The sequence below is a fragment of the Dipodomys ordii genome, unplaced genomic scaffold, assembly GCF_000151885.1.
Source record: "Dipodomys ordii isolate 6190 unplaced genomic scaffold, Dord_2.0 Scaffold31, whole genome shotgun sequence".
Taxonomy (NCBI): domain Eukaryota; kingdom Metazoa; phylum Chordata; class Mammalia; order Rodentia; family Heteromyidae; genus Dipodomys; species Dipodomys ordii.
The window spans coordinates 5,795,392-5,810,984 of NW_012267247.1; the positions used below are offsets into that span (position 1 = coordinate 5,795,392).

Below are 15,593 nucleotides of genomic sequence, written 5' to 3' on the forward strand. Positions count from 1 at the left end.
TAGCTCAAGTGGTAGAGCGCTCACCTTGAGCTGAAGAGCTGAGGGACAGCGCCCAGGCCCAGAGTTCAAGCCCCACGACCGACAAAAAAAAAAAAGTATGACTACTTCAGCAACATAAAAATAAAATTTAAATCACTTATTAATACAGATTCTGTAACATTTTTGTCAGCCTTTTCCCATATTCTTTGTATTTTTAAATATGTAAATGCATTTGTTTCCTAATATAAATTAACCATAATTCATGTAGCCATTTCCCTAATATCGGCCTTTTAGATCATTTTCAATCTTTACTATTCTACATATATCCATAGTTATTTTCTTAAAATAAATTCCCAGAATTAGATTAAAGAATATATTCATTATATGGCCAGAGGTATAGACAAGTGCTTACCTAGATTGCTGAAGGCCCTAGTTCAATCTATAGCACCACCACCCTTCAACAACAACAAAAATGAAGCTGGGTGCCAGTGGCTCACACCTGTAATCCTAGCTACTCAGGAGGCTGAGATCTGAGGATTGTGGTTCAAAGCCAGCCTGGGCAGGAAAGTCCATGAGACTCTTATCTACAATAAACCACTCAGAAAACCGAAAGTGGTGCTGTGGTTCAAGTGGTAGAGCGCTTGTCTTGAGCTGAAGAACTGAGGGACAGTGTTCAGGCCCAGAGTTCAAGCTCCATGACCGACAAAAAACAAAAAAAAAGGCTGGGAAGATGGGAAGATAGCCCAGTGGTAGAGTGCTTGCCTCACATGCTGAGGCCCTAGGTTCGATTCCTCAGCACCACATAAGCAGAAAAAGCCGGAGTGGCGCTATGGTTCAAGTGGTAGAGCTCTAGCCTTGAGCTGAAGAGCTGAGGGACAGTGCTCAGGCCCACAGGTCAGGCCCCCAACTGACAAATAAATAAATAGTGAAGAATATATTCATTTTAAAAGCTTTTGATAGAGTATTGTCAGATTTCCCCTTTAGTGTGTCTCAGCAATAGCATATACAGAAACACTACTGGATACCCTTAATAACACTGAGGTTTTGACCTTTCCACCCCTGTGCTGTAGAAAAAGCTTAGGACCTAGAACATTTTGGGCACATACTCTGGGATTGAGCTATATCCTTAAACCATTATTTTCATCATAGAAAACTTAGTTTAGGCAGATGATATAGTTTAATGGTAGAGTACTTGCCTCATATGCATGATGCCCTGGATTTATCAATCCCCAATATCACCAGAGAGAGACAGACAGACAGAGGGACAGAGAGAGAGAGAGAAAAGCAAAAGATTAAAAGCAAACTAAGTTTAATAACCAGGCAGGGCTGGGAAAATGGCTCAGTGGTAGGATGCTTACCTTGCATGCATGAGGCCCTGGGTTTGATTCCTTAGCACCACATAAGCAGAAGAAGCCAGAAGTGGTGCTGTGGTTCAAGCAGCAGAGTGGTAGCCTTGAGCTAAAGAGCTGAGGGCCAGTACCCAGGCCGGAGTTCAGCCCCACGACCAACAAAAAAAACAACCACCAGGCAAAAGAAACCTAAAGAAGTGATAATTTACCTAAAAAGCTAGGCAAAGGATATATGAAAATAATCTTTTTACAATTTTTCTGTAGGTCTAAAATTATTTCAAAATAAGATAACATTAAAAAGTTAGCTTTTCCAACTTCAGTACAATTATCAACTAGCAAATTAAAAGTGGCACAAAATACTAACTAAACTACATTTTATTTACAAGTTTTCCATTAATGTCCTTATGTATATTTCAAGATCCACTTCAGACTCCATATTCCACTTAGTTATCATGCTTTCTTAGTCCCCTCCAATTTATGACAAAACTTCCTGACTTTAATTTGCCAGGAGGAAACATCAGACAGTCCTTAATTGGGAAGTGGTTTGCCAGAATACCCAATTTGGAAAGAAAACTACCCAGTATTGCCTTTCTTGTAGCATTTTATCAAGACATAGAGCATGTTCATGTGTCTTATTAAAACTGATAACCTAAATTTCTTGGCCAGTTTTCTCCATTATGGTGTTTGCCTGCTGTGGATTTACTGTTCTTATTGGTTCTTTTAACAATTGTAATTCTGTAAGAAAGAGCTGCTTTTTAACCATTTATTTTATTCGCGTTATTTATATCAGCATAGACTTACAGATAACTGAATTTTAATTAAGCTCTATAATGTGTGTGTATGTGTGTGTGTAGCAATTAAATTCAAGGCCTCCTAGGTAAGCTGGAATACTGTAATTATTTTCTTGTTCACCATGTTCATATTTGGCCATTGGAAGCTCATTTAGGTTGGCTTCTGTCATTTGACATACTTCACTCTTCTTTGAGTTACTTTCTGGTCATAGTTTGTCTTATATTTCTCCTGCCTCCATTCTGCAGTTAACCCATTCTCTAGGGAAACTTGTTGCCTTGTATTGGACAATATACTCAGAAACTAAGATCTGGGTGCTAGGTAAGTTTATTGCTGTTGAGGCCATTGTCTTTAGATGGTGGATTTTATTAAAATTGCCAGTGACTTATGCCTGCAATCCTAGCTATTCAGGAGGCTGAAATCCGAGGATCACAGTTAGAAGCCAGCCCAAGGAAAAAAGTCCATGAGATTCTTTTATCATGAATAAGGCTGAATTTTTCATATCTTTTTTTTTTCACCTGTGGGGGATGAATTGTTTTTCTCCTTTGTAACTGTAATGCATTAAACAGTCTTTAATCCCTAGAACAAACCCCACTTGATTGTGATATATTTAACATTTTCTGTATATATTACTGTTAAGGATTTTCTCATCCTTATGGGAAGTCTGTATTTTCTATACTTGAGATATCTTTGTCTGGTTTTAGTGTAAGTGTAATCCTGGCTTCATTAAATGAGTTGAGAATTATCTGCTTGTATTTTCTCAGAGTTTATGTGGGCTTGATGTTATTTCTTTCTAAATGCATGTTATAATTTACCAATGAATTTTTCTCAACCTGGAATTTTCTTTGTGGCAAGATTTTTACATTACAAATTTTAGGATTTTGTATTTTTTGTATTTAGAGGACTGTGAGTCTACGTGGATTTATCCCTAGGCCAGTAGATAGCTTACTGTAATTGGCTCAGCTTGAGTCAGAAATCCACCCTGTGGCAAGGAGATTTGCAGTCTGTTACCAGAAGAGAATGAGACATGTTCAGGACTACAGGGAACTTATCAGCCAACTTGTATCAATTTCTATTTACTGCTCTCTCTCCTATACCCCAAACCATAGACATAGAAATAAATACCGTGGCTAAGCAAAATCTTTTTTTTTCTAGCGTATTTATTAAAATGTGCTTTTACTTTAATCTTCCCTTCATTCTTTATTCCCTCTACCAATGAATTATGAATTTTTATGGGCCTGTAGGGCTCTGCCTGATCAACCTACTGCCTGGATACCTAAATTCATTGCTTCATCCATTTCAGTCTCCTCTTGTCTCCTAGATACCAGCCATGTTAGCCTCTGCCTTCCTTCACAACCACATTAAACTTGTCCCTTTTCAGTCTCTGTGCATTTACCTCTTTAGAATACTCTTCTCTTACTTCCCACTTTGTTCATTCATATCGTTATGGTCTAAGCTTATTTATTACCTCCTCAAAGGTAACTAACTCTCATCTCAAATAGATCCTCCCTTGTTGTTGTTTAACAAAGCACTTTTTTTAGGGGGGGTGGCAGTGCTTGGGGAAGAGAGTAGGTGCTGGTCCCGGGGCTTTGTACTCATAGACTGAGCATGGTCCCTTAGCTTTTCTACTCAAGGCTAGTGCTTAGTACTCTACCACTTTGAACCACAGCTCCCTTACCAGCTTTTTTTGTTCACTAATTGGAGATAAGAGTCTCATGGGCTTTCTTGTTCAAGCTTGCTTTGACCCGTGATCCTCAGCTCTCAACCTCTTGAGTAGCTAGACTTACGGGTATGAACCACCAGTACTCAGCAATAAAGCACTTTTTAAAAATTCACTCTTAAATGGGGCTGGGAAGGTGGCTCAGTGGTAGAGCGCTTGCCTTGCATGCATGAGGCCCTGGGTTAGGTTCCTCAGCACCACATAAGCAAAAAGAAAAAAGCCGGAAGTGGCGCTCTGGCTCAAGTGGAAGAGCGCTAGCCTTGAGCTGAAGAGCTGAGAGACAGCGCCTAGGCCCAGAGTTCAGGCCCCACAACCGGACCCCCCCAAAAAAAATTCACTCTTAAGTATTTTTGACAGTCCATAACAACTTGTTCTTTTTAATTTTTTAGTATTTGACTCTCCTTGAATATAAGCTTCATGAGTAAGGACTTAGTTACTAGAATTATTGAATCTCCAGTTCCTGTTGAACTATAGATATTTTATATCTAATTGTTTTATGAAACAATAGACAAACAATGTAGAGCCCCAGTGTAGAAAAGCTGTTTTCTTCACTCACTCACCAAATACTTACAGTTCACAAAGTGTGCATGTGTGCACACACACACACATACACAAACACTTGTGCATGTGAAATCTGATTTTGATGATTGTAGGGATTATTGTAACAAATTACCTTTTGCTTTGCATAACAAATTCCCCATGAAGTTCCTTTTATTTATTTATTTTTTATTTAATTTATTTTTAATTTTTTGGTCAGTCGTGGGGCTATCCCTCAGCTCTTCAGCCCAAGGCAAGTGCTCTACTGCTTGAGCCACAGCACCACTTGAAGTTCCTTTTAAATTTTTAAATTATTGTAATAGTCTTTGGGAAGCATCTCTTATTTACAGATGAGGAAACAAGATTCATACAGGATGTAGGCCACAGTCTCATAACTATTTAATAGCATAGCTCTTACTAAACACAATTTCCTAACCTATTTCCATATTTGTCTCACATCACACTGCCTTCCCTATGAGTTGCTTCTTTTCATTGTGTTAAGGAACCAGCTTAGCATAGGTTATTTGTTTTTTTACATTTAACCTAGTTTTATTCATGCTTACCTTGGGATGAGGAATAGGTCATTTAGTAGAAACTTACAAGTAAAGACTACAAATGTTTTCATGAACTACTCTAAAAGTACCATAATGATTGATGTACCTTCCAAGCATGACATGGATTTTGCTGAAAATTAAAATACCAATAACTTTTCATTTCTTTTAAAAATAAGTGACCTGGCTCCTGTCTGTTCTTTCATATTTTTAAGATGGAATGGTATCTGTCCCGCTGTGTTATATGATTATGAGAGTGAATGGCTGTAGGATTAAGTAACTTTAGAATAATAAAGCACTCTGAAAATGTAATTTGTTTCAGTTAAATTTTCAGTTGTACAACTCTTACGTAAAGCAAGTTATTCCTCAACAGATTACAATACTTAGCTGAAAGTTTTATATTTTTAATTTATTGACTGTTTAACATAAGATTATTCTTAGTATAATGAAATTCTAATTGTGTGAATGGACCATGACTATATAAAGGACCTTTATAAGCAATGGGTTTTTTCCTTAGAAGTTTTTTCTATGTTTATATGTAATCGTTTAATAGGTATTGTATGATTCCTATTAAATACTAATCATGCTTAATATCTGTAAATGGAATTATAGACTCTTTGCAATAAAAGAGTTACATTAGATTTCTCAACTCTTTATGAATGCTTATGATTTACGACATAAAGTTTTGTTGAGATATTGTCTTGAATGTTTTATGCTGTGGAGCTGGTGTTGAGGAAGTTGCCTGGCCAATAAGTAAGCCTCACTCCCATTTGGACAGCAGTATTTGTACTTCAACCTCACTCCATACTTCTTACTATCTTCATGGTAACTACCTTGAAATTATACACACACCACATACATATTCTTTGTATTACATTACTCCAAGAAGAAAAAAAGAACATGATAATGGTAGTGAAGTGATCCTCAGACAGCAATGTTCTAAAGTTGGAAGTTGGAAAGTATAAGAAAGAAATTATAACTTTTTCAAACTATAGATTTGAAATATACAGCCATCTTTTATTTTTTGTTTGTTTGTTTGATTTTGTTTTTGTTGGTCGTGGGTTGAACTCTGGGCCCTGGGCACTGTCCCTGAGCTCTTCAGTTCAAAGCTAGCACTCTACCACTTGAGCCACAGCGCCACTTCCAGTTTTCTGGTGGTTAATTGGAGATAAGAATTTCACGGACTTTCCTGCTTGGGCTGGCTTTGAACCTCAATCCTCAGAGATCAGCCTCCTGAGTAGCTAGGTACAATCGTGAGCCACCGGTCTGACATCCATCATTTCTTTTTCCTCCTTCCCTCTCCCCCTCTCTTCCCCATGGTGCTTTTGTTTGAATTTGGCCTTTTACTTACTAGGCAGGCAATCTTACCACTTAAGCCACATACCTAGCCCTTTTTGTTTTAGGTATTTTTCAGGTAGTGTCTCAAGTTTTTGCCCAGGTCAGCCTTGGATCCTTACATTCCTATTTATATCTCCCACGTAGCTAGGCTGACAGAAATGTACCACCATGTATATAGCTTATTGATTGAGATGAAGTTTTAGTTTTTGTTTAGGCTGGCTTTGAACCTCAACCCTCTCAATTTCTACCTCCCTAATAGCTGGAATAATAGGTATGAATCATTGTGCCTGATTTTGAGATATATGCCAGGAATTATTTATATAGTAGAAAACTGAAGTTTTAGCTTATGAGAACTGGTAGCATAATAGTTGGTAAAGCAAAATGACATAGTTAGGAACCAAAATCAGTTAGCGCCTAACTTTGTTAATAAGACTGGAGATGAAAGTACTCTGCCATAGTGGAGTGTAATATGACATTTTTGTCTCCCCAGTAGTGTTATGTGATATGATATATGGTCTGATGTGACATGACACAATATGTTTCCTTCCCCCATGGAAATTTACAAAGGCTATTCCAGTGTTAACCCTGGTGTATATACTTCATCAATACAAGAAGACTTTGGGGTTGAAGCATGGCTCAAATGCAGAGTTCTGAGTTCAAACCCAAATACTGAAAAAAAAAAAAAGTATTTGTTAGTCATGTATTCATTCACCAGGCATTTAATGAGTGTTTCATGTGTGTTAGGTATTATACTAGACACTGGGGAATCCAAGATACATCAGATTCAGTCTCTACCCCTGGGAAGTCATTCCAGTTAGAGAAATAGTAAACAATTAAGTATGATGGTCTATGAGATGCTGTATTTTTTCAGAAATACTGTTAGATTCTATGGAAGACATTTAAGATTTTTTGCTTTCAGTGAATAACGATGTCTAGAATACCTTAAGTGCTTATTATATTTTAGATGAATTGATGAAGAGTAAAGAGGAATTTATTGTGCCTGTGTGTTTGTGTGGGATAGGGGATGTTTCATATGACTTTTGAGCTGAACTTTGCAACGTGTAAGTTATTTATGTTGAGAACTAGGGAAGGAGATTCCAAAGAGAGCCTGTGAGGCATTAAAAAACCTTGATCTAGATCGACTGTGTATCTGTAGGCTTTTGCAGAGTACAAGATTCTTTTGTTTATATTATCTCTTTTGAGCCATATAACAATTCCATGGGGTGAATTATACAGCGAAATCCTCAAGCCTTGGTCAGAAGCCAGGTTCTAAGATGTAAGAAAAATTATAATGAGTTGATCAGTTTTAGTAATGGATACATGAGGAAATTTTTTAAGAACTTCATTGGTACCATAAAAGTGATATGCAAAGGAGGGAATTTTTTTAAGGGCTTCAGACACTGATTAGAAAACACTTACTTAGTATTTCATAGCATTTTTATTGTTCAGGATTTTCAGTACATTTGTCTACTAGACAATAAATGGCAACTAAATTCCACATTCTTTCTTTTTTTTTTGGTCCGGTTGTGGGGCCTGAACTCTGGGCCTGGGCACTGTCCCTCAGCTTTTCAGCTCAAGGCTAGTGCCCTACCACTTGAGCCACAGCACCACTTCCGGCTTTTTTCTTTTTGCTTATGTGGTGCTGAGGAATCAAACCCAGGGCCGCAGGCATGCAAGGCAAGCACTCTACCACTGAGCCAACTTCCCAGCCCCTCCACATTCTTTCTTAAGCTTTCTGTTTCTGCTGTAGTTAATCAAGTTTGTTGACTTTAATTTTATAAAATGATTGCTTAAAATTCTTTGTGTGTGACAGCTATAACTACTTTGACACATGGGTGGTTAAGCTAGTGTTAGTATCTTCTTCATATAAAATGAAGGTCCAATCTGTGAGCATGACTCCTGCACATTGGCTGGTATATATTGGGTTTTTTTTGGGGGGGGGTCCGGTCATGGGGCCTGAACTCTGGGCCTGGGTGCTGTCCCTCAGCTCTTCACCTCAAGGCTAGCACTCTACCACTTGAGACACAGCGCCACTTCCGGCTTTTTTCTCATATGGTGCTGAGGAATCGAACCCAGGGCCTTGAGCATGCGAGGCAAGTGCTCTACCACTGAGCCACTTTCCCAGCCCTATATTGTATTTTGAAATATGCTCTGCAGTGTATTTTCAGACTAAAAGAAGAAACACTTTTTTTCCCAAAGGATGGGCTATTTGTAACTTTAATTTTTCTTAGGTTATTTTTCTTTTCAGGTTAATCCAGAAAACACTGTTTTACTACAATTCAGATTGTGCTATAAAATTACCATCATCTATCTTCAGATCTTGTAAAAATGTGAAATACTTTTTAATTTTTACATTTCTTTTCAGGTAGAAAATTACTTACTAAATTAGAAATACATTTCCACAGAACACTTTTTCAGTTTTTCTGAATGCTGCTGCTGCTGCTTAAGTTGTATATACTTAAGGTGTAAAGCTTTATATTTAGTCTAAATTGACTTTTTTTTTATGGTTGTCATTTGGCAAATTGGCCAACTTTTTTTTTTTTTTGGTTGGTTGTGGGGCTTGAACTCTGGGCCAGGGCACTGTCCCCTCAGCTCTTCAGCTCATAGTGAGCATTCTACCACTTAAGCCACAGTGCCACTTCCTGTTTTCTGGTGGTTAGTTGGAGATGAGAGTCTCACAGACTTTCCTGCCTGGGCTGGCTTTGAACCACGATCCTCAGATCTCAGCCTCCTGAGTAGCTAGGATTATAAGCATGATCTACCAGCGCCCGGCTTGGCCAGCGTTTTGTTTTTTTAATTTTTAACTTCTTTGTTAATTGCTTACAGTTGTAAGATATAATACAAGGAATTCCATTTATTCTTATACCAGTTTTCTCCAGTGATAACAACTTGCAAAATTAAAATACAGTATCACAAACAGTATACTGACCTTAATATAATCAAAATAAAGAGCATTTCTGTTACCACAAAGATCCTTGTTATACCCTTCAGTAAACAGTATGCATCCCTCATACCTCATTAGCCCTTTACAACCACTGATGTAGCCACCATTCCTATCATAATTTCACTTCAGTAATACTATATATGCGTGAAATATACCACAAATAAACTTTTAAGATTGACTGTTTTGTTCTTTTTGTTGAGATAGGGGTTCAATTTGTTGCCCTGGTTGACCTCAAATTCCTGGGCTTACGCAGTCTTCCTACCTTATCGCTTAGAGTAGTAAGATTAGCACTTTTCACTTGCTGTAATTCTCTAGAAATTCAGTGGGGTTATTGCATGTATCAGTAGCTCATCTCTCTTCCTGCTGAGTCGTACTGTGTCATGGATAGACCGTGTGTCTTGTTTAACCGTCCACCCATTAAAGGACATCTGGATTGTTTCTTGTTTTTGCTATTACAAATAAAGTTGTTGTAAATATCTGTGTATAGGTTTTATGTGAACCTAAGTTCATTTCTGAGATAAATGCCCAGGATAGGATTGTTGGTGGTTGTGTGTTTACTTTTTTAAGGAATTGAAACAGCAAAACTTTTTCATAGTGGAGTCTCACTAGTAATACAAAAAAGAAACTAGTTTTTCCCTATCTTCATCAATATTTGGTGGTGGAATTTTTTTTTTTTTTTTATTCCTACAGTGCTGGGAATCAAACCCAGGGCATTATGCCTGATAGGCAGGCATTCTTCCACTGAGATACATTGCCAACCTACTTATTTTTTTGTTTTAGCTATTTGGTAGGTGTATGGTGATAACTCATTGTAGTTTAATTTGCATCTCTCTAATAACTAATGATATTGAGCATCTTTCCATATGTTTATTTTCTGTCTGCATATCTTCACTGAAATATCTCATGTCCTTTTTTTTTTTTTTTTGGTCGGTCGTAGGGCCTGAATTCTGAGCCTGGGTGCTGTCCCTCAGCTCTTCAGCTCAAGGCTAACACTCTACTACTTGAGCCACAGCACCACTTCCAGTTTTCTAGAGGTTTATTGGAGATAAGAGTCTCACTGACTTTCCTGCGGGCTGGCTTTCAACTGTGATCCTCAGATCTCAGTCTCCTGAGTAGCTAGGATTACAGACGTGAGCCACCAGCACCTGGCTTCTAGAACTTCGTGTCTTTTACCTGTATTCTAGTTGTTGTTTTTAGCCATATTCTAGGTGCCTAGTCCTTTGTTAGATATATGTGGTTTATAAGTATTTTCTCCTCATAACAGTATTTTTCTTTGAGTCTTTCTGGAGTAGAGATAAGAGCTTGTCTAGACATAGAGAACAACAGAGTGATTTTTGAGGGAAAAAAAAGGGAAAAACAACTGCTATTTATTGAAATATCAAGAGCCAAGTGTCTTAAGTCAGACTGCTTGAGTTTGAGTCCTAGCTCTGTTGGATAATAACTATAGACCTCTTGGAAAAGTTAGCTTTCTGTTCCAAATCACAGTTTTCTTTTTGTAAATTAAAATTGTAGAATCAACCTCATAGAATTTTGGAAGGATTAAGTTAAAATAGGCATTTAGGATATTGCTCCTCATAAGCCAGTGTTAGCTGTCGTTATTCTTAACATAAGTATCAAATTAATAGCTTATCTGCTCTTTTGTACTTAATTTGTTTCTTTGGTTTTATCTTCCATAAGACCATTAGCACAAAACTAGTTTGTTGAACTTAACAATAGAATTACTTTTTTTATTATTATACTGCCTGGATTTTAAAATGTCTTATTTTTATGTCCATCCACTGTGAACAAGGCACTATTAACCTAAGCTAATCACTCAGGCTTTTGTGACCTTGTGGCCACTTTACCTTAATAGCTGTTCATCTGTGGTTCTCTGTCTCATTTTAAGGTCTACTGCCTCATTTCTTTACCCCTCTCTGACCCAGTAGCCTCCAAAGGCACTTCTGTACACATTTACTAAAAGAATAATACTTAACAATAGATTTCACCAGAATAGTGGATTCAGCTAGAATTCCACTATCTATGCTTTGATTTAAAATCTATTCTATAATAATAGCAAATGAATACCTACTGATTACTATTGCTGGGGACTGATGTAATCATTACATAGATAAACTGCTTTAATTCTCTAAACATGTAGGTTCTATTATGATTGCTATTTTATAGATGAGAAAACTGAGTCAGAGAAACTTGTCTACTAATGAATGGTCAAGTTAGGATCTTAACAGTCACATCTTACAAATTTAAAATTCTTAATCACAGAATTTATGCAAGGTATTTATGATACTTATCTTTGTTCCTTAATGCAAGCAGTAACTTGGATTTTATAGCCCATTAACTTGACAATATAATTTGAACTTATTTGATAGAATTAGAGATTCTTTTGGGAAAAAGTAGTTAGGGGAAAAATGAAATTGCCTCCTATGTATCTTGCAATGTGCCACGTAAATCCAAATGTCTAGAAGCTTACTTTGACCAAATTTATGCTCATGAAATGTCTTGTTTCTTTCTTTCCTCCGGTGTGTGGCACTTAAAGGTGTACAATTCTAAAATTTAACAAGCTGAAATTTGATTTCCAAAAAACTCTCCAGAAAAGGAAGAAACTTTAAAATGTAAATAATTACTACTTCAGGTTATCACTCCTGTATTCGCCTCTCCTGTCTCAACAAGTTAGTTGTAATTCTTGTTTTGAGTAGATGGTGGTGACAACTCTGAGCTATATAGACTAAAGAACTTTTATTTCTTTATGTTGTCATTAAAACTGCTCTGACTTTAATAATCAGGTACCTCTGTGGGGAAAGATTTAAGTTACCAAATAAAAACAAGATGTAAATTATATTCATGTGGAGAGATTAATTTCAGAGTCCAGAATTTTCTGTAGGTATCCAAATATCCTTTATATTATCTTTTATTTATCTCATAAATGTCTGATATGGTTATAAATGTAAAGAAATTAAGTATAAATGTTAAATATTGTGTAATAATTCCAGGATTTGAATTTTCTTTTTGTTTGCAGCTCAGATCGTCTGATAGAAGAAACAATAAGGTAGGATAAACTTATGGGGGTTTTCTTTGTATTTTTTCACACATTTAATGAATAGATTAAGTTAGCTGGATTACCTTGAGTGAAAATCAAGTTATCCTTAAGAGTTTCAGTAGATTGTATTTTTTTTTTATTTTTATTTTTTGTCGGTCATGGGGCTTAAGCACTCTGAGCTTGGGCACTGTCTCTGTGCTCTTTAGCTCAAGGCGAGCGCTCTACCGCTTGAGCCACAGCACCACTTCGGGTTTTCTGGTGGTTTATTGGAGATAAGAGTCTCACGGACTTTCCTGCCCAGGCTGGCTTTGAACAGTGATCCTCAGATCTCAGCCTCTTGAGTAGCCAGGATTACAGGTGTGAGCCACCGGCGCCAGGCTGATTGTAATGTATTTATAAGAGAGCCCAAAATATTTTCTAGTTATTAGGGTGTTACAGGTTTTCAATATATAAAGCATTGTTTTGGGGAAAGGTGGAGGGTAGTATGTGGAAACATTCGTTTTCTTACTACAGGTCTTGATTCTGTGCTAAAGCACTCTTTGAACTGTTGTATTTAGTCTTCTCAGTAACTCATGAAATAGGCACTATCATTAGGCACTATCTCCAAAATGAAAAAGGAACAATTTACATATAGCCACGTGACTAATGAAGAACATTGGAAATTCAAATCCCTTATTGAAGTGTCTCTTACTAGAGTCAGAGCTCTTTCTAAACCATCAATACATTTACCATTTTCTAGAAAGAATTGAGGCTTTTGGGTAGGGGTTGGTTAGAAATCTGATTATGCTCCTATTAGATTTTTGTTCTTGGATAAATTACTGTAACTTTTTGGAATCTTTACAAATGAGGTTAAAGTAAAAGCAAAGAGTTTTATTCCAGTACAAAATAGATTGTCAAATTGGTGACACAGTTTAATTAGACATTAAATAAGTTTCCATCAAGGGGAAGAACTGTGGGATACGGTGAAGTAACTTGTTTTGAACTTTTTGTTTGCTTATCTGTGGTGCCAGGGATAGTGTTTGGGACTTTGCACATGCTAGACAAACACACTATCACTGAGCTATATCCAAAATTTACTGAGCAATTTCTAATTGGCTGTTTTAGCTACATAAGTTGTATTGAATGAATTTAGATTGGTGCTTAGAGTCTCTTCATACATTGATATAGATATAGATATACACATATACATATACATACATTTATATGATTAAGATAGGGGCTATTGTAAGGGAATTTTCAGTAAGCAATGTCTTTTGAGAGAGTCTACAGAGAAATCCAATTTTACATCTTATAAGGACATTTTTTTTTTACAAATAACTCTTTGTATCTAAAAGTTAAAGCTTGAGTAACTTGTCTGTGAGGTAAACTACAGTATGTTTAAAGTCATAAAATTGATCATACATGTGCTTCTCTTATAATATTTTTGTGAATATTAAAGGTAATGTTAAAAGAAAGGGTTGCAGGGCTGGGAAGGTGGCTCAGTGGTAGAGCGCTTGCCTTGCATGCATGAGGCCCTGGGTTCGATTCCTCAGCACCACATAAGCAAAAGGAAAAAAGCCGGAAGTGGCGCTGTGGCTCAAGTGGTAGCGCACTAGCCTTGAGCTGAAGTGCTGAGGGACAGTGTGCAGGCCCCACAACCGGACCCAAAAAAAAAAAAAAAGCAGGGGTTGCAGATGTAACCTGGTGCTAGAATACTTACTTGCCTAGCCCTTGCAAGGCCCTGTGTTTGATTCCAAGAAAGAGGGAAAGGAAGAATGAGAGAATGAGGGCACGAGGGGAAGAGGTAAAGCTTGGCTTATCTCACTTAACAGGGTATTCTCTATTCATCAATTTTCCTTCAAATAACATAACTTTAATTTTCTTCATGACTGAGTAATTCCATGGTGTATGTGCATATTTATACATATATATATATACACACACATCTATATATAGGTATATATTATATATACCATGATTTGTCTGTGTATAATATGTGTATATACACATGTGTGTATATATGTATGCACACATATACACCATAATTTCATTATTCCTTGGTTGTTGGATTCCTCAGCTGATTCTGCAGTTTGGCTGCTTTTAACAGAGCTTCAATAAACGTGGCTATGCAAGTGTCTTTCCTGTGTATTGATGTATTCTCCTTTAGATATAGGCCCAGCAGATCTGCTTTTAGCTTTTTGAGGGATTTCTTACAGATTTCCATAGTGGTTATACTAGTTTACATTCCTAACAATCATGTGTAAGGGTCCCATCCAATCCTCACCAGCGTTTATTGTTATTTTTCTTGGTGTTACTTTGTTTTGCATTCCCTTATGGTTAAGGGTCCTTCTATTTGTGCTTCCTTGTGTCACTGGAATGACTCCATGCCACCATGCCCAGCCATTGTGCTTCCCCTGGTATAGAATGGAAACTAGAGAAAAGAGGACTTTGCAGTTGACAAACTTGACAAGACGCCACCAATGGATGACCAAGGAATGATCAGGGTCAGCATTATTACTAATAAGTCATGTCCACCATATGCAGACTTGATATAATGTGATGTAGACAGAATGACACTTTATGTCTGTGGTCTTCCAGTTAAGAACATCATAAAAGCCCAAACTAAGAGGCAGAGTTGGGTCAGTCCTCAAAACTGTCAAGGACATCAAAAACAAGGAAGACCTTAGAACCTGTCAGAAACAAGAGGCATAACATCTAGTGGATTGAGACCTGGGAACAGATAAAAGGCATTAAATAAAAATGAAGGAAATCTAGGTAAAGTATGAGCTTTGATAATAAATGTATCTATATCAATTATTAATGTATACCCTACTAAAGTAAGGTACTAAGAATACTAGAAACTTAGGACAGTTTATTACTGAAGTCTGCAATAAACGGTACACTTTTCTGGCTAATCCCAAGTATACCAAAATTAAAAGTAAGAAAGTTCTTATAATAAGCATGAGGTTAGATTTAAAATAGGATATTTGACCTGAAACATCAAGTTATTAACAATGAGGAAAGTACAAAGACGGGAAACAATGACTAATTTTACAATCCAATATCCAGTTATAATGCAATAATTATTCTTTGTCTTCTCCATAAATTTGAATGGATTTCTAATGATTAAATTTCATAAATATGAAAAAATTAGATATACCTCAAGGAATAAGAACACTTAAGAACTATTAACTTGGGCTGGGAAGGTGGCTCAGTGGTAGAGCGCTTACCTTACATGCGTGAGGCCCTGGGTTCGATTCCTCAGCACCACATAAGAAAAAAGCCAGAAGTGGTGCTGTGGCTCAAGTGGTAGAGTGCTAGCCTTGAGCTGAAGAGCTGAGGGACAGTGCCCAGGCCCAGAGTTCAGGCCTCA

General features: G+C 37.0%; 1 protein-coding gene across 2 annotated transcripts in view; it reads left to right on the forward strand.

Moving 5' to 3' along the window:
- Gosr1 (golgi SNAP receptor complex member 1) overlaps nt 1–15,593 on the forward strand; it is a 42,924-nt gene that overhangs the window by 21,761 nt on the left and 5,570 nt on the right. For both annotated transcript variants that reach the window (XM_013016582.1, XM_013016583.1), the window contains exon 7: nt 12,221–12,250. In XM_013016582.1, coding sequence (XP_012872036.1) covers nt 12,221–12,250 — 30 coding nt within the window. The remainder of the gene's footprint in view (nt 1–12,220; nt 12,251–15,593) is intronic.